At 34.4% G+C, this 21590-nt stretch overlaps 2 protein-coding genes across 2 annotated transcripts in view; one reads left to right on the top strand and one right to left on the bottom strand.

The window, feature by feature from the left end:
- Window positions 1–7440, bottom strand: part of LOC128549602 (uncharacterized) — a 32016-nt gene extending 24576 nt beyond the window's left edge. Inside the window, exons 1-6 of the mRNA XM_053526649.1 lie at window positions 7034–7440; window positions 4727–4780; window positions 3799–3897; window positions 2426–2574; window positions 2033–2179; window positions 575–658 (exon numbers count right to left, since the gene is read on the bottom strand). Coding sequence (XP_053382624.1) covers window positions 575–658; window positions 2033–2179; window positions 2426–2574; window positions 3799–3897; window positions 4727–4780; window positions 7034–7073 — 573 coding nt within the window. The 5' untranslated portion in view covers window positions 7074–7440. The remainder of the gene's footprint in view (window positions 1–574; window positions 659–2032; window positions 2180–2425; window positions 2575–3798; window positions 3898–4726; window positions 4781–7033) is intronic.
- Window positions 7441–9634: 2194 nt separating this feature from the next.
- LOC128549600 (uncharacterized) overlaps window positions 9635–21590 on the top strand; it is an 88707-nt gene continuing 76751 nt past the window's right edge. Inside the window, exon 1 of the mRNA XM_053526648.1 lies at window positions 9635–10437. Coding sequence (XP_053382623.1) covers window positions 10332–10437 — 106 coding nt within the window. The 5' untranslated portion in view covers window positions 9635–10331. The remainder of the gene's footprint in view (window positions 10438–21590) is intronic.

Genomic DNA, 21590 nt, shown 5'->3' with positions numbered 1-21590 from the left:
TGAGGGATGATTTAGAGTCACACTGACACATTCATGTATGGCAACTTTTCAAGCTATTGATGTTGGAGGAAAAAAAAATCCTGATGTTCCTCCCAGCATCCTTTCAGGCACTGGCCAGCATATAGGTAGAACACACAACCTTCCGTAAGCCAGCTGGATGGCTTCCTCAAATGAAAGAATTCTACACCCCAAGCCAGGTCAGTGAGCTGTAAATGATTCCAAGTCAGTGACCTTAACCCTTACCCACCTAAATTTCTATAATGAACTTGTCCATCATCCAAATTGAACTGTACCATTAACTGTTAAAATGGGTGCTTACCAAAAAGATACTGGCTGAATAGCGAACAGTGCAGATCATGATCAGACTGCATGGATGTGCAGGCTGATCATGATCTACATTGGTCGCAAAGGCAGGATCAATTGTGTCCAGCATGGTAAGGGTTAACCACTCAGCCATGGAGAACCCACTTGTAAAGTTAGCTGAATATTGTTGTTCAACCCATTGCAAACAACTAGTGCACGCTAATAAATGCATTAAATGAACCAAATAATGCCGATACTGTGAAATGCTTACCCTTTTCCGATGAATGGACAATTCTTGCTCCTCCTCAGGGTCAGAACTATCTATGATAGGAATATGGATTTCTTCATGTACTACCTGTATAAAAAAATGTGTTTTTAAGGATGACATGGTGTAACAGGCCTCAATTTCACCAAAAGCGTACATACAACTTGATAATCATGTAAGCTTTAAAAATGTCAAACAATAGAAATAAGGTGCACATTCACAAGTTGTATAGTGACAGAAGTTCTCAAAAAGTTCCTTTAGATTACCTCCCCTAATAATTCTGATTTTTCATGAGTTATCTCCCCTGAAAAATAAAAAAAAATGATTTTCTCATTTTCCATACGGGGAATTTTAGATTTCTTTTTGATATTTTGTATCAGAATCGTATAATGCAGCTTTCTACCACAAATTGTTCTCGAAACTCAAGTTTTCAATATGGATTATCTCCCCAAAAAATGATAAAATTTGAAAAATCACTTGGTGAAAAGTTTTTAATTTTGAATGTCTTTAAAGTGACTAAATTTCATTTAAATATTACCATCCGGTTACAAGATATGAAATATAGCTATAACACCATGTTATCCTTAATATGTGTATACATGTATACCAATGAATTCTAATACAAATGTATGAAAAAGGAAGATTTTTCTATGATAGGAATATGGATTTCTTCATGTACCACCTGTTTTCAAAAACATGTGTTTTTAATTTGTGTATATACCAGTTAATTATGATATAGGCTGCACCATGAGAAAACCAACAGAGTGCATTTGTAAACAGCATGGATCCAGACCAGCCTGCGCATCCGCCCAGTCTTGTCATGGTCCATACCTTTCCAAAATGGTACTGTTAGTTAAGTTTCTCTAATTAATTGCTACAGGGTTTGAAAGCAAACAGCATGGATCCTAACCAGACTATGCGGATGCGCAGGCTGGTCTGGATCCATGCTGGTTGCAAATGTGCTATGTTGGTTTTCTCATGGTGCTGCTCAATTATATTTGAAAATAAAGATCTATTAAAACTAGAGTATCTTTAAACAGGCACTGTTTGTTGAGAACTATTTCATACAATCAATGTCACTTTCATTGTGTTTGTGTAATTAACTTAACAGATTTTGTCAGTGCTTGTGTATAGGTATGAGTGTGTATATGAGTGAGATTGTAAGCATATTTCTCCATCTGTAACCCATATGGACCACTCTTCCAGGAAACTGATAGTAATTTCTGTCAGAGGATAGTGCATGACATGGATGATGCTCTAGTTCCAGAAGCTTCCCTGCCTCTTTAACATGCTAGATGAAAAGTAACCATACACAGGACACTAATCCAAATATAAGTAGTTCTAGTTTGAGGTATGCTGAGCCTCTCGAAGTCACGACACTGGTTTCCCGCAGTGCCATCTCCAGGCCGCTATATCCACTGAATTAAAATTCTGTAGCCTAAAAAGCCTAAGAAATATTTTTACCTCAGGTTCCCCGACTAATTCTTCCCTCTCCTGAATGCCTGGATCTATGACATACACAGTTTCTACTTCATTGTTGTTTTCTATATGAACGATACGATGTCCCTCTGGGCCTTGTTTTGAGATTGCCTGTAATTCTGTGTCTGTAACCTGTGAAAACAAAAAATAATATAATGACTTAAGCAAAACTGGGAAGGTTCAATTAAGATTAAGAACTCTCAGTCAACAGCTATGTTATTATTACTGAAATGTACTGGATTCTTGTTGTTTTTGATATTTCTAATACTATTTTCCACTTGTGAGTTTAAAGCATATTTCCCACTTCAAGGGGCTTAAGTATTAATATAAGTCACTGTCAAAGTCTAGTATTATATAAAACAGAATATTTTTAGGTACCTGGAATAGTGCTTCGAGGGACCGATGTCGCTGTTCAGACGTAGAAGAGGTAGACAGACTTCTCTCTCTTGGTTCTGCTTCATCATCACTCCCAGAGTTGTCCCCCTTTAGTTCTAGCTCTTCATCATCCACACTCCCAAGAACCACTCCTGTCAAAATTGAACATTTCTTTTCATATTACAATGAAGTAATGTGACAAATATTTAACAATATTCAAATCATAACCCATTTCCCTGAATATTTAATATCAAACTTAATTTTACAATACTCTCTAACCTGCACTGAAAACCACCTCTAAAAAAGGTCGCTTCTACGTAACCTGCCATGTTCCATTAACCTTAAAATGCAATTATATCACTTGATATGAGAGACCACTTTTCTCGCTTCCAAAATGTGGTCTTTTTAGACAGGTTTGACTGTGTTACTAAAAACAGAATTACCTTCAAATTACACCACTTTCTTGCTATACAGTGATCAATCAACTTACCTGAATAGAAGTCTCTTTAATTACAGGTACAGTTGATCTGGCCCCCATGTTCACAAAACACTTTTCGATCTCAGCTGAGTTCGAGTTTGATATTTAAATATCAATCTTACAAAAACTTAGGTTTCAGGGCTAAGGGTTAATAAAAGTAGTCTGGCAGCATACACAATACATGGTTGAATTTGTTGTCTGCCTGTTCGTATTTACTTGTGAAATACAAGCTGTATTTTTTACAGAATTTATACAGATATATTATACAATTATCGACTTTTTCATAGGTTGATATCAGGATTTATCAACCCAAAAAGAGTTATATTTACCGAGCCTAAGGCGAGGTGAATATAACTTTCTGAGGGTTGATAAATCCTGATAACAACCTATGAAAAAGTCAATAATTGTTTTATTACATGAATAAATGTATAGTCAGTCTTGTTATTACAATTGTATCTTTAATAAAGAAATAAGGAATAAATTTAGACCAAATCAGGTTGATAATGGTTTTCCAAGCACCTACTTCGATCTATTTTTATTTTCGTACTATTCATAACCCAAGATAAGTTGATATGATATGTACTAATTACTTTTTGAACTGTTTTCAGCCAATCAGAGAAACTATAGAATGCAGTCATGTAATAAAACAAATTACACAGAAGTACCCACATTTAAATCCTAAAAAGTTTGCGAGACAGAATTCTTCAAAACTCACAGGTTAACATATGACATGTTAATGAAATAGAAAATCAACTGTTTTACTCCTACACATTCAGTATAATTACATGTATAAGACGTTTCCTGAATGGCACTGTTGACACAGATTATTTCTTCAGACTAAATTTTGAAGAAAAGTGCTTTAGGAAAACTCACTCCTTCTGTATTTTGTTCCACTCACCTTGGTTACTTTGCTCTGGAACATCTACCTTCGAATCAACATCTGATTGGCTACTGGTTTCTGTGACTTCATTCTCACCATGGATACCATCACTGTCCTCTATATAAACATCATGACTTTTAAGTTATTTTCTTTAATTTGAATATTGTAAAAGCAGAAATTTTTGCAAGGGTTTAAATTTCGCTATATTCACAAGCCAGAGGGCCTACATCTCGCAAAATAAATCCTCGCATAAACATACACCATTAGTATAATTCAAATTCAAGTTTGATACCATTTTTACAATTTCACAAATATTAAACCTCGCAGTGACAGCGGCACAGACGTACTCAAAATTTCAAATTTGCGAAATTTTGACCCAGCGAAAATATGTGCTTTTACAGTATACAAGTATCTTCCTATCACTTGGTATAAAGAAACAAAGTGCATAGTTCATCAACATAGGGAAAATCAACCATTCTAAATATTAACCAGTCTACAGTGTCAAAATAAATATGTCAGAAAAACAGAATGATACAGCATGTAATTTTCTTCTCATTCTTATAGAAAATTGAAAGCTGAAATTCTTAAGGTAAATTTGATATGAGCCGCCCCATGGGAAAACCAACATAGTGCATTTGCGACCAGCATGGAGCCTGACCAGCCTGCACATCCGCGCAGTTTGGTCAGGATACATAATGTTCGCTAACAGATTTTTTAATAGGCTTTAAAAACGAACAGCATGGATCCTGACCAGACTGCGCGGATGCGCAGGCTGGTCTGGATCCATGTTGGGTGCAAATGCAAATGTTGGTTTCCTTATGGTGTGGCTCATATACTCCTTACAATGAATTTAACGTACCCTGTGGCATCTTTTAAACTTTGTATATTTTGCTTTCACTATGTGCATGCATTAAACATACTCTAAAACACATATAAAACTTAATACCTCTGAGCTTTTTTGGAGATAATCTTGCATCGTCTTCATCTTTATCAAGAGGACCTAAAAGTTGAAAAACACAAAATTTATAAAACCTGTTTTTTTTGTTGAGTTTTACATCACACTGACACAATTATAGGTCATATTCATTTAAATAGGCAGCTTTACAGCTTTTCACGGAGGAGGAAGACCCCCGTGTACCCTGGAGGGGCAGTATTTTATCACAGGCGGGCATCTGGGTAGAAACACCAGCCTTCCATTAGCCAGATGGATGGCTTCCACACAAGAAAAATTCCAAGGCCAAAGCTAGTTTAGTCATGCAATATAAACAAGAGCTGTCACTATTAATGACAAATGCCCCGGAAATGTGCCCAAGAATGCTACAGTTGTCTGCGCAAAATATAAGGTATGAATCATTTTGTGACCAGGCAAAAAATATATGTTCTTCAAAGGTAACCTTGACCTTGGAGCTAGGAGTCTGGATCTTGCGCATGACACATCAACTCATTATAGGGAACATTTGTGCCAAGTAATAAAATCCCTTGATGAATGGCAGAGTTATTGACCAGACAAGAAACAGACCCTGTTAACCTTTGACTTCTACGTGTGACCTTGACCTTGGAGCTAGGGGTCTGGATCTTGCGCATAACATGTCATCTCAATATAGGGAACATTTATGCCATGTAATTTTAAAATCCCTTCATCGATGGCGGATCAAGTTATTGACCAGACAAGAAACAGACCATGTTAACTTTTAACATCCAAGTGTGACTTTAACCTTAGAACTTGAGGTCTAAGCACATGACATGTCGTCTCTTTATGGGGTACATTTATGATCATTTACACTAATTTATGTTCATCAAGTTTTTAATACATATCAGATTTTCACTAGAAGTATTTTTAAAATCTGATTTTCCTATTTTGGTTGCCCAACCAAGATAGCATTATTTAATTAAATAAACATAGTTTGCCTAAGGAATGATAAGAAAATCAGCACTAATGTATAAAACATTCAAAGTTATCAGAGATTTGCATTGATAAGTACATGTTTTGCCAAAATTCATTAGAAATGCAAGTTTATTAGATTATTATTACCTCCCTTTACCTATCTTGTTTGTTTAATCAACATAAATTGAAAATAGATGAATTCCCAAACTACACGATGTTTTAAAACTTGCTTTTTGTTTTAGGTTGTTAAAATATCAAGTTATTTATAAAATGCAAATGAACAGCTAGAAATTAGAATCTAGATCTATATTGAAATCAAAAGAAATTTGCCCACTTTTCATATATTTTTTTTTACATCAAAGGGAGGTAATTACAGAATTTCATAAAAATGTTACCTAGACATTTCAAATAGGAATCTTAACTCGTTGTTCTCTAAAAGTCTAGAATAGATTTTGATCTAGATGATCTAGATCTATAGGGCCTAGATCCACAGGTGCCCGGCGCGTGACCTGGACCCCCCCCCCCCCAACCCACACACTACAACCCCCCCCTGTTTTAAAAAATAAAAAAAATATCATCAAAATCCTGTAAAACACTATCAAATATTCATATCACAATCAAATAAATTTGTTTCAAACAAAAATATAAATTTATATGGGTATTTTCAAAATTTATATTTTTGTTTGAAACTATAGTAACATGTTGATATCATCAACTCATATTAACATGAGACGTAAATATAGAATCTAAGTAGATCTATAACTACAAAAAGATGAATTACTACGAAGATGGGCAGCGGAATGCCATAAATCCTACTGCAGCTACGCCCTAGAAGTCACCGTTTTATTACTCATCGTTGATGAAATATGTTAATGTGGTCAAAGTTTCTGAATCGTAAATAAGTTTGATTATTTTCTTTGTTCAAAATTCTTCTGCCTAGAATACTATGGAATTGTGGAATTATCAAATATTAATAAGATTATCTACCACGGCACGAGGAACACACGCATGCACCCCTGTCACCAAAATGAAATCTTCCAATATGTCGGAATCTGTTTTGGATTTTCCATAATACTTAGGAACTAGAAGACAGATCAGACTTACCCGATCTTTTGCAGCTATAGATCTACCTTCTTTTTACATATGAAAGCTAACTTTTTTAACTTTAAAGATGTCACTTTAGCGCTATTTACGGGTAATACAAAAAATCGCACAACCCTTTCGCAAAGTAGGGCAACCCCGAACCAAGGTGTTCCCCAAGGCGCCATAACAGCAGCCTGTCTTATTCTCGAATAACCTGTCCATCAGTTTATTGTGAAAAACATATGTTTAAAGCATAAATGAATAGCAAACGGTATAAATACATACGTTTCTGTTGCGGGGCCGATAGATTTCTCCTACGTGGCATTCCCGAATGGCGACCATTAGCGAGAAGGAATAACGATTCACTTTTCGGGTTCCCACAAATTACGGATACTTAAAGCGGGAATCCATGATTTAACTGTCATACGATGTTATAAAAGTATTCGGTATTAATGCCTATGTATGTCAAATATTAAATCACGTTCTAAATTCCACAAACTCTACTAAAAATCCCTGGGAATTTCGATCGGTTTGGAAAGTAGGTCAATGACGTCAATGTACTTGTGGTTTTTCTGCAATCAAATCGAGGCTACCATTTCCCGCTTTTAAGTATAAAGGAGCGTAGCCAATTGGTTTTCTAGCTACCAGCTGTGTACTAAGGAACTCGTGAATTCCAGTGTGCGTTGTTTTTTTTTTTAAATAAGAGAAATGTACTCAGGGACAAGGATCCTAAATAGTGGTCATTTTCTTTTATCTGATGGATTGTTGGTAAAAGATCTAGATCTATGTAGAGCGGATGTGGGGTTTTCCGAAAAGTTAAGCAATAATGTTGAATGTTCGGAAATACCCACTTATATTGCCATTTTAAAACAACTTGTTTTTATAGAGTGATTCCAACGGAGGAATCTAGATCTATCCGAAACTATAGCTCTAGATAGTCCTATGTAGCTCGTGTTGTATGTTGATTAAATGCTCGTGTTGTATGTTAATTAAAAGCTTACCTTTCCATTTACCTTTCTTGACATGGTGTAGCCTTTACACTTAAGGTAGTTTGCCAATGATAGTTTCTTAAGGTAGTTTGCCAATGATAGTTTCTTAAGGTAGTTTGCCAATGATAGTTTCTTCTTATACTTAAGGTAGTTTGCCAATGATAGTTTCTTAAGGTAGTTTGCCAATGATAGTTTCTTAAGGTAGTTTGCCAATGATAGTTTCTTCTTATACTTAAGGTGGAGGACCCATAATGGCAAAATTACTTCCCCTCATAGTTATAACATGGGTAACTTCTCTTACAGACATTTAACAAATAGCTTTTTATAGAATGAAAATTAGAGTACTCTACTTGACAGAAGAATGAACAGTAGATCTATAACTATAACAACATATTTTTTTTTCAGGCCCCATTTGGGTAACCCCATTTATTTTCCCCGTCATTGGCATAATAGGGGTCGGGGAGCATCCGCCTATTAGCCTTACAATGTTCAATGAGTTATTTTGATGAAATAATTAGAATCTGTATAACACAATTTTAAACAAATAGTACGCATAGTCACAATGAAATTATTAATGTACAGTAGACATAGAACATAACAACATAATCTTATTACCAGAGCAGACATCCAGACCAATGGCTAGTCCAGTACAAAAAAAATGGCCCGACCATCATATCAAGGTGGGTTGGTACGTAGATAGGTAGGTAGGTAGGTAGGCAGGCTGGATTGAAGTCAGTTACTTGCAAAGAAAGACAACTCTTTCGGGTATACTGGTAATAGCACTGAGTTTCGAGAGTTGTTTTTCTTAGTTTGCATGAATTATGTCTGTATAAACTAAATAAAACATGAAATAGAATAGAAAACTCAAATCAACAACCCATAATTAGAAGATGCACCTGAATAACATTTTACTATTACTCTCTAATTTAAGTTTAACTAGAACTATTTAGTGTAATTCCATATCCCTTTTTTACTCTTATTATAAAAGCAGTTAATAATTATATATTCCATCGCCAGCGTTAGAATTGAGGACATTTAAGGTAGTGGGCCCGTTATGACAGCATGAATTGTCCATGTGATTGCGCATTGTTTGGCTACGGACAACGTGCACGTGACTTTCCGTAACCCCCCCCCCCCCCCCCCCCGGAGAATGCCGGAATTACATATGGAGAATATGTAATTTGCCAACTGATATTACGGACCTATCACTTTTAAAATATTACAATAAAATCTGCAAGAAATCCTTTATAGGTAAAGCTGAAGGTCAATCTGAATAAAACCATCTCATATTAACGCTAATGCACCTGTCAATATTTTGCCCGTCCGTGGGGGCGGCGGGCTGACCCAGGGGAATTTGACATTTAAAAAATTTTGTTGTCTAAATCCCCACCCCAGAGACAACCTTTTTTTGTCTAAATCCCGCCCTAGAGCCTGGTTGGTACATCAAATGTTTGTCAAATTCCTGCCTGTCGGGAATGGTCTTCTGTCAAAAGTCCCGTGTATGCCCGCCGCTCTCCCGGGCGGGCAAAATATTGACAGGTGCATAAGATCGAGTGCTTTAGTCAGGCCTGGATCAAGGGATTTCTGTCTTAATTTGCACAGTTGGGGGCTAATGACTATCACAGTATGGTTCCAATAAACAAGGGTCACTGTTAATTGGAAAGTCAGTCTACCTTATACCTGTATCAAGAAGTGGGAAGAGGCAACTGTGTCTTTTATTTAATAAATATGTTATAACTGTAAAAGTTATACCTATTTTTGGCATTATTTTTTCTTAAAAGAAAAATGTTTCTTGACCAAACATAATAATCAAATTATAAGAAACTTATTTCGGAGTATATTACAAAATAATAGCAGTCTACGGACGACGGGTACTACCCCTCCCCCACCCCATTAGCACCAGATTTAGCGGAACTCTGATATAGTAGAATTGAATTATACTCCGTGATCCCCGAATGACCAGAAAAAATAACAACAATAAATTCAAGTACAGCTTTAAAAATACTCCGTGATCCCGAATGACCAGAAAATATAAGAACTATAAAATTCAAGTACAGCTTCTTAAATACTCCTGTAAAAAAATCATGTGAAAACATAGAACTCATCTTCCAATAAAGCATTACTTTCACAGAGAATAACGACACAACAGACACTAATCTGAGAAAATGTGGAATTAGGGTGTATTTCTTGATCACAATCAATGAAAAGTCTTCTTACTGCTTCAGAACTTCTTCGATTATTTCATAAGGATTTGTTATAGAGGGTAATTTCAGTGAAACCGTTGGCGTTTATGGGACCTTAGCTTAGATTCTTTAAAATTGTCTTCTAATTTAAAAGTTTCTGATCAATGAATAATTTTTGTGTTAAAAATGAAATTTCATTCATAAATTCAAGGACAAAAATTTTGAAACGGACTATACAAGTAGTAATATTTTTCTCACGCGCGGGATTGTAAACACGGGGATGAGGAATTCTGATTGGATATAGAAGTCAGCGTAGCGCGACACACGGGAACGTACAGTACCGCGGTATATCAAAAGGAAAATGTGTATTGTTTTTCTTCGTGACGGATTACTTCTTGAGTGTTATTCGAAATGATGGAGTTAAAAAGACAAATAGTGCTTCCGCAAATAGGATTATTGCTTATGTTTTATGTTGTATTAAGTAGCTCGGACGAAAGCCTGCCCCATCGTGTAGAAGGTAAAATATTTGTTTCATGTGCTCTTTGTGCTTTGATTCGGTCACGGGGTAGAGTTGAATGTAATTTGTAAACAACCATGTGTTTCAAAATGAGATTGTAAACAGTTTTGAAAAGTGGTATTACATGTAAAATATCAAGGATTTAACTTAAGTGTGTATCATCATTGTGAAGACCCATATCTATGAATCTATTGTATAAATTTTATAATCTTTGGTAGCAAATTTGACCGATAATTACGGTACACACACTTAAGTTATTAGTACACGATAGCGGTAGCAAAGTAAAAACAAAGCTGACAAAACTGTACTAATCTAATAATGATACCTCCCCACCCCCCACGCCAAAAAAAAAAAAAAAAAAAAAAAAAAAAAAAAAAATATATATATATATATATATATATAAAAGAAAAAAACAATAATACAATATAAATTCTATTTGAGCATGAAAATCTTTACTAGTACAGTAAACCCCAAAAGTAGACTAGCTTTTAAGACCTAGCCTTACACATTTGTCTTATCAGGATGATTTATCTTATGATCTGATATTTTATAGGTGACGTAAATGGCGACAGTTAAAAGTTACGGAAACGGCGACAGTTAAAAGTTATCACGCTGTCCCAAAACGTCCTATTATTTGGACTACTCCAAGACTGATATATTTTTTTAAATTTGTATTTTTTAAATTGTGAATGTGGCCAGTCTATATCCTATGTCCAATATCATAATATTGAGCCGTGCCATGAGAAAATCAACATAGTGGGTTTGCGACCAGCATGGATCCAGACCAGCCTGCGCATCCGCGCAGTCTGGTCAGGCTCCATGCTGTTCGCTTTTAAAGCCTACTGGAATCGAAGAAACTGTTAGCGAACAGCATGGAACCTGACCAGACTGCGCGGATGCGCAGGCTGGTCTGGATCCATGCTGGTCGCACACCCACTATGTTGGTTTTCTCATGGCACGGCTCATATGATAATATTACAACCTCTCTAAAATAGACTTGCATTTTGTCACTATCTCATAAAATAAGAGAAAAAATACAAAACTTGAAATTTTGTGACAGATTCTTTATTATCAGTCTAGTGGCAAGTCTAATTAAAAGATTTGCAGCCTTTGGTCAACATTTTAATTCCCAAATTGGTACCCAGTATATTTAATTGAATATTTATGATTTTAATAAACGAAAAATGATCATATTACACAGAGTTAGATATCAGATATCTTATAGAAATATTTGTTTTATTTTCTTCCATGAAATTCTTCAATTAGCTCTGCTCGCCTTTAATTTGAAAGTATTTAAAAAGCAAATGCATAATAACATTCATAGTTGACAGTACAAGGGAGGTAATTTAGAAATCATAAATTGCAATAACTTTGACATTTGTTAGTCAAATTTAATCAAATAACCGCGAAATGTTTCTGACTACTCCTAGATAATCGATCATCCCAATCAAAGACATTTAAATTTTCAAATTGTTTTGAAAATAGATTTTCTGTTGATAGTTGAAGTTGAACTGTAATTAACTGGTCATTGACACTGTTAAACACCTGTGTATTGAAGATCTGACACCAATGAACAATGTCATTAAAGGTAAAAATACTTATAAGAAGTTGCATATTATACATAATTATGTTGCATACGTGTGTTTACATTTTAAATATTTGTTTGAACTTTTCATAGAGACATATTATGACAGTAATGCAGAATTAGAACACATTAAACAGAAAATAAAATAGTGTTTCCACTCCACCTACTTACCTACAAAAGTTGCCCTTAGTACCCAGAATATTTTATTACTAATTTTAAAGGAATATTATTCACTGAAGTATTATTTTTAATTTTTCTTTTATATGTACATTAATTTTGCAAATAAAAACTACTGCAAACAGAAAAATTAATTGTCCCGCTTGCCCAGCTTGTCTGAGAGCCCTGAAGGGCAAGTAGAATTTCACCATACTTTACTGAATAACCATTATATACAAACAAGAAGAAAATAGGCTTTGACAAAAATGGACAAGTAAGAAAAAAATCAGATATTGCCGATTCTGAATACTGTTGAAAAATGGTGCTAAAATCCAAAACAAACAGATTCATTTTTTAATAAGATCCTTTTTTTTTTATCTGTTTATTGCCAAAATCAAGACTCTCTCAGACAGCCTTAGGTCTTAAGTAGTAAGTACATTCTTAAGTTTTAAACGAAGAACAGGTCTAAAATAAATATTTTATGCAGATGAAAAGATGTTTTAATGACAATAAAGATTAAGAAGTTAACTAAATAACTTCATAAGCGGCTTTTGTCTAGATCGTTTCATTATATTTTATCGCCTGTAAATATTTAAAATAACAATACGATGGTAATCGTTAAATGTGTTTGCTTATATTGCTTCTTGCCAGAAGAATATAAGGTTAACGACTTTGTGGTTAAGAATACGGTCAAGGTGTTCTGATAGAGTACAATACAATGTAAATCCTATTTGATAATAAATTGCCGATGGCAGTGCCATAGTGTTGGTTAGTAAACTGTATTTTGCTAAAATTTGACATGATTTCTGATATCATCACATTTTTACTTAAAGCAAAAATAGGCCTGTAGAAAATGATGCAATAAAAGTAGTAGAAAAACAGGTCAGGACTTATATGATGTATCTATAGATCTGTTATATTGTAAAATGTTATTATCGTGTCTGTGTCAGAGCTTAAATACGTCCATGCGTTTTAATTTACTTAATCAGGAACAGTTAATAAACTTGAATACATCGTATACTTTGCATGTTTGATTAACTGAAAGTGACGTAACAACGTTATTTATCAGAAAACCCCTAGAATACTGCCAGGTAGCCGTTATACACAGGTAGCATAATTGTTTTGTGGGGACTCTATCATCATATTTCATTTATTATATTATAGGTGTTAAACAGTCAGCGCTACTGTCTTATTTAACGATGATTGTTAACAATTGAAAGGTTTTGATATATGATAATTCAAAATAATATTACTTTTTTAGCATAATAAAATAAATGGCAACTATTAATGTAAGGACCTCAATTGATTTTTGGGTCTTTTTGTGAAAAAATTAAGCGCACAGACCTATAAATTTTATTTGGCCATATGATTGAAAATAAGTAATTAAATCTATACAACTATGAAAAAATTCATTAAAGTCTATAATTATATACATTGTGGACCGTTTTCTATATGCAAAAATGTCACCAAAATGGTGATTTTCGCATGATAAAAGCCTTTTGTTAAAATTGACTTGAAGATAAATAAATCAAGCCATGACCTGGTCTTTTTTGTTGGCTGAATTTCCATTAGGTACAAGGATTATTTTTGAAAAAAAAATGGTGTAATAAAATTCTACAGTGTAAAATAATGTTGTTTTGAAATGTCACAAATGTGCAGAAGTACTTCAGTATCACTGCTGCAAGGTTGGTTTTCCCTCGAATTTTCAGAAAATGAGATCTGTTTAATAGCAGTATAAGAAGCAAAACAAAAGTGATTTAGTACATTTGTTACTGTAAAAATATACAGAAAAGCAGTAAAATGTCATGCAGCTGCAGCTGCCGTAGTTGAGAAATTGAATGGAATCTAGTTTGCTGCAATGATACTCTAGCTGTTCATCATGCTATTAAATCCCATATAAAGGCTTTTTAATTTTATTTCAAGAATGTCCATATAGAGAGTCATGATGCATAATTACATGTTTTGAACTGCAGTTCCTTCCATAAAACCTTCAAGGTCATAAAGGGAGATAATCAAAAATACTGGATTTGATAATACTTTAATATGCTTTTAAACTGTTGTAACTTGTTACTGGTAATTATAAATATATCAGAAAAACAATTAATATGGAAAACAGGATTTAACCTTTTTTTATTGTCATAACAGAAAGTGTGGCATGACTGCAGCCACATTATAAACAAAGTCATTACTAACCTTTAAATATAACGTTGGTTTTTTGTTGTTGTTTTTTTTTAAAATATGATTTTTAATATATTTTAGAAATCTCACTCGGGGCGTTGAATTCTTCATGTGAGGAAGCCATCCAGCTGGCTTACAGAAGGTTGGTGGTTCTACCCAGGTGCCCGCTTGTGATGGAATAATGCACGGAGGGGCACCTGGGGTCTTTCTCCACCATCAAAAGCTGGAAAGGCGCCATATGACCTATAATTGTGTCCGTGCAATGTTAAACCAAACAAAAAATAAATAAATAAATAAATTGTTTTGATAGTGTTGGCTGCAAGCCTCTTTAATTTCTATATATTAAATTATTAAAGAAAATGATACATTGTCATGATTTTGAAGGAAGATAATAATTTAAATAAATCAGTCTTAATTTCCTGGTTATTTAATAATAAAATATGAACAGTTGAAAGCTACAATTGTAAGATTTAATATAATTTATTTCCTTTTAAGAATACTGTGAAATAATTTTAATTTCCTGGGCATGAATATTCATGCATGGTTTGTGGTCATAACTGCTGGTTATTTCGTAGTTTATGGTCATTTTCACGGTTTATGGTCATAACGGCTGGTTATTTCGTGGTTTATGGTCAAAACGGCTTGTTATTTGGTGGTTTATGGTCATAACACCTTGTTATTTCATAGTTTATGGTCGTAACGGCTGGTTATTTCATGGTTTATGGTCATATTGGCTGGTTATTTCGTGGGGAGATAAATTTGTGGATTTCAAGGTTGAAGAAGGAAAAGTTTGTTTATTATTTGTGCATTAGGATTTAATTTTGCGGAATGTCGGAGGCACGAAAATTGACGAAAATTAGTCATTCACGAAAATACATGATTTTACAGTAGATGGAAATTGATAAAAATCTCAGGCGGATGTGAATCTTAAAAATTGATGGGTTGAACAAGTTAAAATTACCTTTATTTACATAAAATTCAATATACTATTATAATAATTTATATATAATGTTTTTGATCTAGAAATTTAATAAAAGAAGAGATATATCTCCATGACAATTTATGATGAAGCATGTCGTGTATTACTTAAATTACTTTTTGAAATACATTAGACTTTCAGGTACAGTTCGATTACTAGGTCATCCGTGTTTACACTTCTTCAAACCAAAATTTCCCTACTTACAAAATGACTTTTCTACTTTTTGATTATGTTTTGTTTTAGCTTGAGCTCACGTTTTTCTTATACAAGACACACTAAAATATGGAACCCTGAGTTTAGGTTACAAAACGCAATCTTTAATGTTTACAAACATCGATGTTTGGGAAAACGGACTGTACAGTATAATATGTAAACATTTTTATGTCAGTAAGTGATTTGATAGTAGCAGGACTCCATAATTATTTTCCCCTACACTGGCTTCATGCCCTTATAATGTTTGTTTTCATTATTACCAATGCTTTGGAGTATTTATTTAAAGTATTTTATATATTCAGCCATCAAGCAAGGATAAGTAGAAGCTATAGATCATTTATTGACCTTTTAATGAAATTAAGTTTCCAATAACAGGGCCGTAATTAAAAAATTGTTTGCAGTAACACGACCCTAAGTTTTTTGTGTGGAAGGTAGGTAGGGAACTTTTTTTTGCATATAATCATATAGGAAAAAAAAAAAATCTTTTCATCTGACTGGCCAGAAAAAAAGTTGGGTCGCAGCAATTTCCACGAATAGGTCGTGTTACCACAAACAAAATGATTTTTAATGATAGCCAAGTGTGGATGCAGTAACTTTATGCGTAGTAGGTCAGTTAACAATTAAAACTATTGATGATCATTAGCAACTTTAAAGGTATATTAGACCCAAATTTCATATCTGAAAATGATGAACAGTTAAATTAGTTTATGTTATGTTGATATTTATGTTAAGAGATTAAAATTATGTATATAATTAAAAATAACAGTTCTACCCATTTGGTTTAAAGTAGTGCGCACTATCATATAATGTGTACAGCCACTGAAAAACTTCCTGGAAAACTGGAAGTTTTTTTTAACAATGGACTGTTGCTGCATGACATGTAATTATGAATGTACAAAAGAAGCTTAGAAGGTTAAAATTTTTGTTTAGGTCCACCTTTTCTCAAAAACTGTTAAGAGCTAAATTGAAAGTTTTCACACTTGTTTGTCATCATTAGATGACTATGTAGGCCAATCATAACCATAACGCTAACCTGCATTTTGTCAGAATTATGGCCCTTTTTGTACTTAAAAAATCTGAGCTATAATTGTTTTCTTACATATTGTCCAACACTTGCAGACAGATAATTGGCACCCACAGGTTGTGCTCTTGTTTCTATTTGTCAGCCATATGCAATCTTTGACAGATTGCCATTTGTTATTATATCTAAGGGAAACAACTATTGTAAAGAAATTAACAGAATTACTTCCATGAAGTAGACATGATTCATCTGTATTAAAAAAGAGAATATGAATTGTAAAAAGAACTTCTCACAATTGTAGGTAAACAAGCAACATCTTTACCAACATACAAGTTTCACCATGCTTTCCCAAACTGTTTTCTGTATTTAAAATATTCTCAAAAGTTGCCCCCCTTTGATACTTAAAATATCTTTGATACTTAGAATATTCTCAAAAAGTTGCCCCCCCCCCCCCCCCACCTCCATTTGATACTTTAAATATTCTAAAAAAAGTTGCCCCATATTGAAAAAAGGATGACATTTGTAAAGAAATATAAAAAAAAAGACAGCATTTTAAAAAAAATCTGAAAATGATGTTAAACCTACTAATGTGAAATTTTGCAGCACTGGAACATTTTTGCAAAAGTATTATAACAAAGATATGTAACAAAAAAAGAAAACAGTTCTAGTAATATGGTGAGATTTTAAAGATGCTGAACTGTCCATAAATGTGACCCCTTTATGCAGTGAGGACCTTTTCAAGAATTCAATGTATATATCAGTACACTGAAAATTGTTTTATAGGGTTTTAAATATACCCGCATGTTTTATAATAATATGAAGTTCAATTTTCATTGGTGATTCAAAATTTTCAAATATCCTCCTAAACATTAAGAATGTGAAGAAATCCTGTTAAAATGATATCAATATGTTAAATGCATGTTTTATTGAGTTATAATGATGGTTTGAAGAAAGAAAAGACAGCTTACCTAGTGTATATATCAGTGTATTATGTATTGGCCATAAAGTTTGATTGCCGACATTAACTACCAAGTTATTGCTCTAGAATTCAATATAATAGCAACAGCATATTCTGTGAGATTTAGATGAAAGTAAATGCCATTTCAGGGATATTTTAGTCCAGTTTCTGGGACAAAAGAATTGGGCTTCTCCGTCTGTCCATTTCACAATTTCATGTCTCAGGTCTATATATATTTGTCATTCATCAAGGGATCTTCACACAAATTGTTTACCATAATGAAACAACTTTTCATGTTCAAAGGTCAAGGTCACACTTGGTGGTCACAGGTTAACATGGGAAGAACAGAGTCTGCCCATCATCCTTGCTTGAAATAATGTCTGGAGGGGTCTTCCTCTCCTGGCTACACCTTGAAAAATAAAATTTAAAATGCTCTTGATACAATTTCTGACTGATGCTGTTATAAGTAATAGTTATAGTATGTGTGAGAGTGTGTTACCAGGATATATCAGAGCTAGGGGTACGATAATATTGTTTATCCAGTGACATAATTCAAATTGATTGGGTGCAAAGAACCTGAATATTACACCAACCAGTGCATAAACAAATTTCCATTATTTTTCGTAAAGCCTTTCGGCTTTTCGCATGTATATATAGCATTCCATTCTGGACGTTTAAACCTTATCGCAAATTAAAAGATTTCAAATTTACCGCCTGATGACGTCGTAACCTGCGCATGCGCTGCACATCACCCACAATACACCAAATCCCATGAGATTCACTTTCCATTTTGCGGCGTGTTTGAATAGACGTGTCGTATAGAGTTTAAAAAATTTCTATTTTTATGACCGTACCTTTCGGTCTTTAAGTAATTTTCTGGTAACATACGTATATGTAAGTATGTCTGATGATGACCGTACGAGTCTACACCCCTCCGAAGAAGAATTTGAGGGGTTTTCAGCCGATGACCTACCCCCACCCACTGACGTAAACAACAACGAGACTAAGAAAACCCAGGCTTCTACTAAATTGAAGTCGGTAGTAATTGATCCAAAGAAAAAAGGTAAGGCTCCTGTAAAGGGAAAGGCTGCTGTCAAAACAAGTGTTAAACCTTCGGGCTCTAAAAAATCAAAACCCTCGGGTTCAAATACAAGGTCGGGTACTTCGGACCCACCTGGTCAGTCTCGGAGTCAAAATAGTAATTTGTTTGACATTTCCAAGTTGTCTCCAGAAGATATAACGGGACTTCGGTCAGCGCTAGGAATTGTTGATCAAAATGACGATCTTTATTATGAGATGGATGATTATGATGACTCGTATTTTGATTCTTATGATCAGAATTTTCCAGGTAGTAACCTTAGGGTGACAGTAGATTCTAACGATATTTCTTCGGATGAAAATGAAAATTTATCTGATAAAAGGTTTAAGATTCCAAAGTTAGCATCCAGATTTGATACAAATTCTGCGTTTGGGGATACTAACAGCACCGCTAGTGGTGACTGTGATGATTACACATGGGACTTACCAAAAATGAAAACTCCAGAGCGTGGGCAGCCAATAAGTGATTCTCTAGCCAAGCTAATTAACACTGCGTGTACACAACAGTGTGACACTGACCCTTTGTTCTCAAAATATCCAGTTCCGGCTAATTGTGACAAAGCTATTCCGCCGTTAGTGAATCAGGAAGTTTGGCGGTTTATGGATAAGAAAGGTCACTTAGGTGACAAGGCATTGGTAGATATTCAGAACTTGTTGAGTACTACTTTAGTGCCTCTCAGTAAGTTGGTTGACTTTCATAAAAAGAGTAAAACTATGACTAAAGAAGTAAAGGGTTTATTCTCGGATGTCATTACTGGCTTAGGTCAGGTTCAGTACAGTATCAGCTTGAGAAGGAGATACCATATTAGACCTTATTTGAAAAAGAAATATTCCCCTCTTTGCAATATGACAATGCCTATCACAACTAAATTGTTCGGTGATGATATTTCAAAGGAAGTGAAGTCGTGTGACAATATTTCTTTCTTAGGAAAGGATCCTTACTATCAGAGTAATTTCAGAGGGGCTATTCGTAGTAGAGGTAGATTTCGTGGTCGTCGTGGATATGGTAACTTGGGTTTTGTACCGCAGGGCTTCAATGGTCCTCAGTATGGTGGTTATCAAGGACAAGGATATCGCCAACAGCCATACCCTACAAGGGGTTTTTCGGTACGAGGTGCCGGACAGTATGGTGGACGAACAAGGGCTCCTAGGAGACGTCCTACAGCTACTGTTACATCTGCGTCACTCAGTCGTGACCCAAACGAGGAGGAGTAACAGAAAGGGTAAGTCCTGTTGGACGAACACAATCTTGTTTAGATACATGGACAAGATTTACATCTGATCCTTGGATTTTAGGTGCAGTTTCAGGGTACAAGATTGATTTTGTTGAACAGCCTGTTCAAGATAAAATTCCTAGAGAGATTCCATTTGATATGGATCAAAAAGTAATTGTAAACAATGAAGTTATGGAACTTTTGAATAAGGGTGCGATTGTAGAGTCTGAAATGGAACAAGATCAGTATATTTCTACCATTTTTATTGTGAGTAAACCTGGCGGAAAATTTAGGCCAGTCATTAATTTGAAACATCTCAATGCTTTTGTGCAATATAATCATTTCAAGCAAGAAACATTTAATATTGTACTTGATTTGGTCCAACAGAATGATTATATGACAAAAATAGATTTGTCAGATGCATATTTTTCAATCCCAATACATCCTTCACATTGGAAGTATCTGAAATTCTCTTGGAACAATAAGCTTTATTCGTTTGTTTGCCTACCATTTGGGCTCACAATTGCGCCATATTTGTTTACAAAAATATTACGTCCAATTTTTGCTTGGTTCAGACAACAAAATATTCGTTCGTCATATTATATAGACGATTCAATTAATCTAAATCAAGAAAAGGCTGTTTGTCAAAATAATTGCGTCACTATTGTAGAAACTTTAGAAAGCTTAGGATTCACTTTAAATCGCAAAAAATCTGTTTTGATACCATGTCAAAGATTAGTATTCTTTGGTTACATTCTTGATACTGTGCAATTTAAAGTATTCCTGCCAGATGATAAAGTTCAAAAGATTTTGTCTAAAGCTCATGTTTTGTTGAAGGCAGATTTAGTTGTAGTAAGAGACCTTGCTTCATTTATTGGGCTTATTATTAACGCTTTTAACGCTATATTGGAAGCTCCTTTGCATTATAGGGCTCTTGAAAGGGACAAACTTCCTGGCCTTGGTGACAGTATGGATTTTGATAATGAGATAAGATTGTCTTTATTTAGTAGACAGGAAATTACATGGTGGATAACAAAGATTAATGATACAAATGGGAAAAGAATAAGACCTGTCAATGTATCTAAACGATGTAGAACTGATGCATCATTTCTAGGTTTCGGAGGAATAGACTTGGAAACAGACATTCATACCAATGGTAGATGGAATAATGAAGAAGTTCTTAATGCTAGCATAAACTACCTTGAACTCCTTGCAATTTTCTATTGTTTACAGGCTCTTTATGAAGATTGTAGAGACATACATATAGAGGTGCAGTCTGATAACACTTCTGCCATATCTTATATCAATAAGTTTGGTGGTATGGAGTCTATAGAAATGGATAAGTTGGCTAAACAAATATGGGAATGGTGCTTGCTTAGGCAGATTTATATTTCAGCTGTGCATGTTCCTGGCAGGTTGAATACAGCAGATTTTTATTCCAGGAATTTCTCTGATTCAACCGAGTGGATGTTAAAGCAAGATATATTTAATAGGCTTTGTAGGCATACTTTTTTACCTGATGTAGATGTATTTGCATCAAGGTTGAACAAACGTTTGCCAAAATTTGTTTCATGGTTCCCTGAACCTGGTGCTATGGCTGTAAATGCATTTTCCTTGTCTTGGAACCAGTTTGTTCCATATTTATTTCCTCCCTTTAATTTAATTGGGAAGGTAATAAATAAAGTAGTATCAGATAAGGTAGACAAAGCTCTCATGGTTGTTCCATACTGGTTTACACAGAGTTGGTTTCC

The sequence above is a fragment of the Mercenaria mercenaria genome, chromosome 16, assembly GCF_021730395.1.
Source record: "Mercenaria mercenaria strain notata chromosome 16, MADL_Memer_1, whole genome shotgun sequence".
Taxonomy (NCBI): domain Eukaryota; kingdom Metazoa; phylum Mollusca; class Bivalvia; order Venerida; family Veneridae; genus Mercenaria; species Mercenaria mercenaria.
Note: the sequence above shows the minus strand (reverse complement) of the source record. Positions and strands in the feature narration are given on the sequence as shown.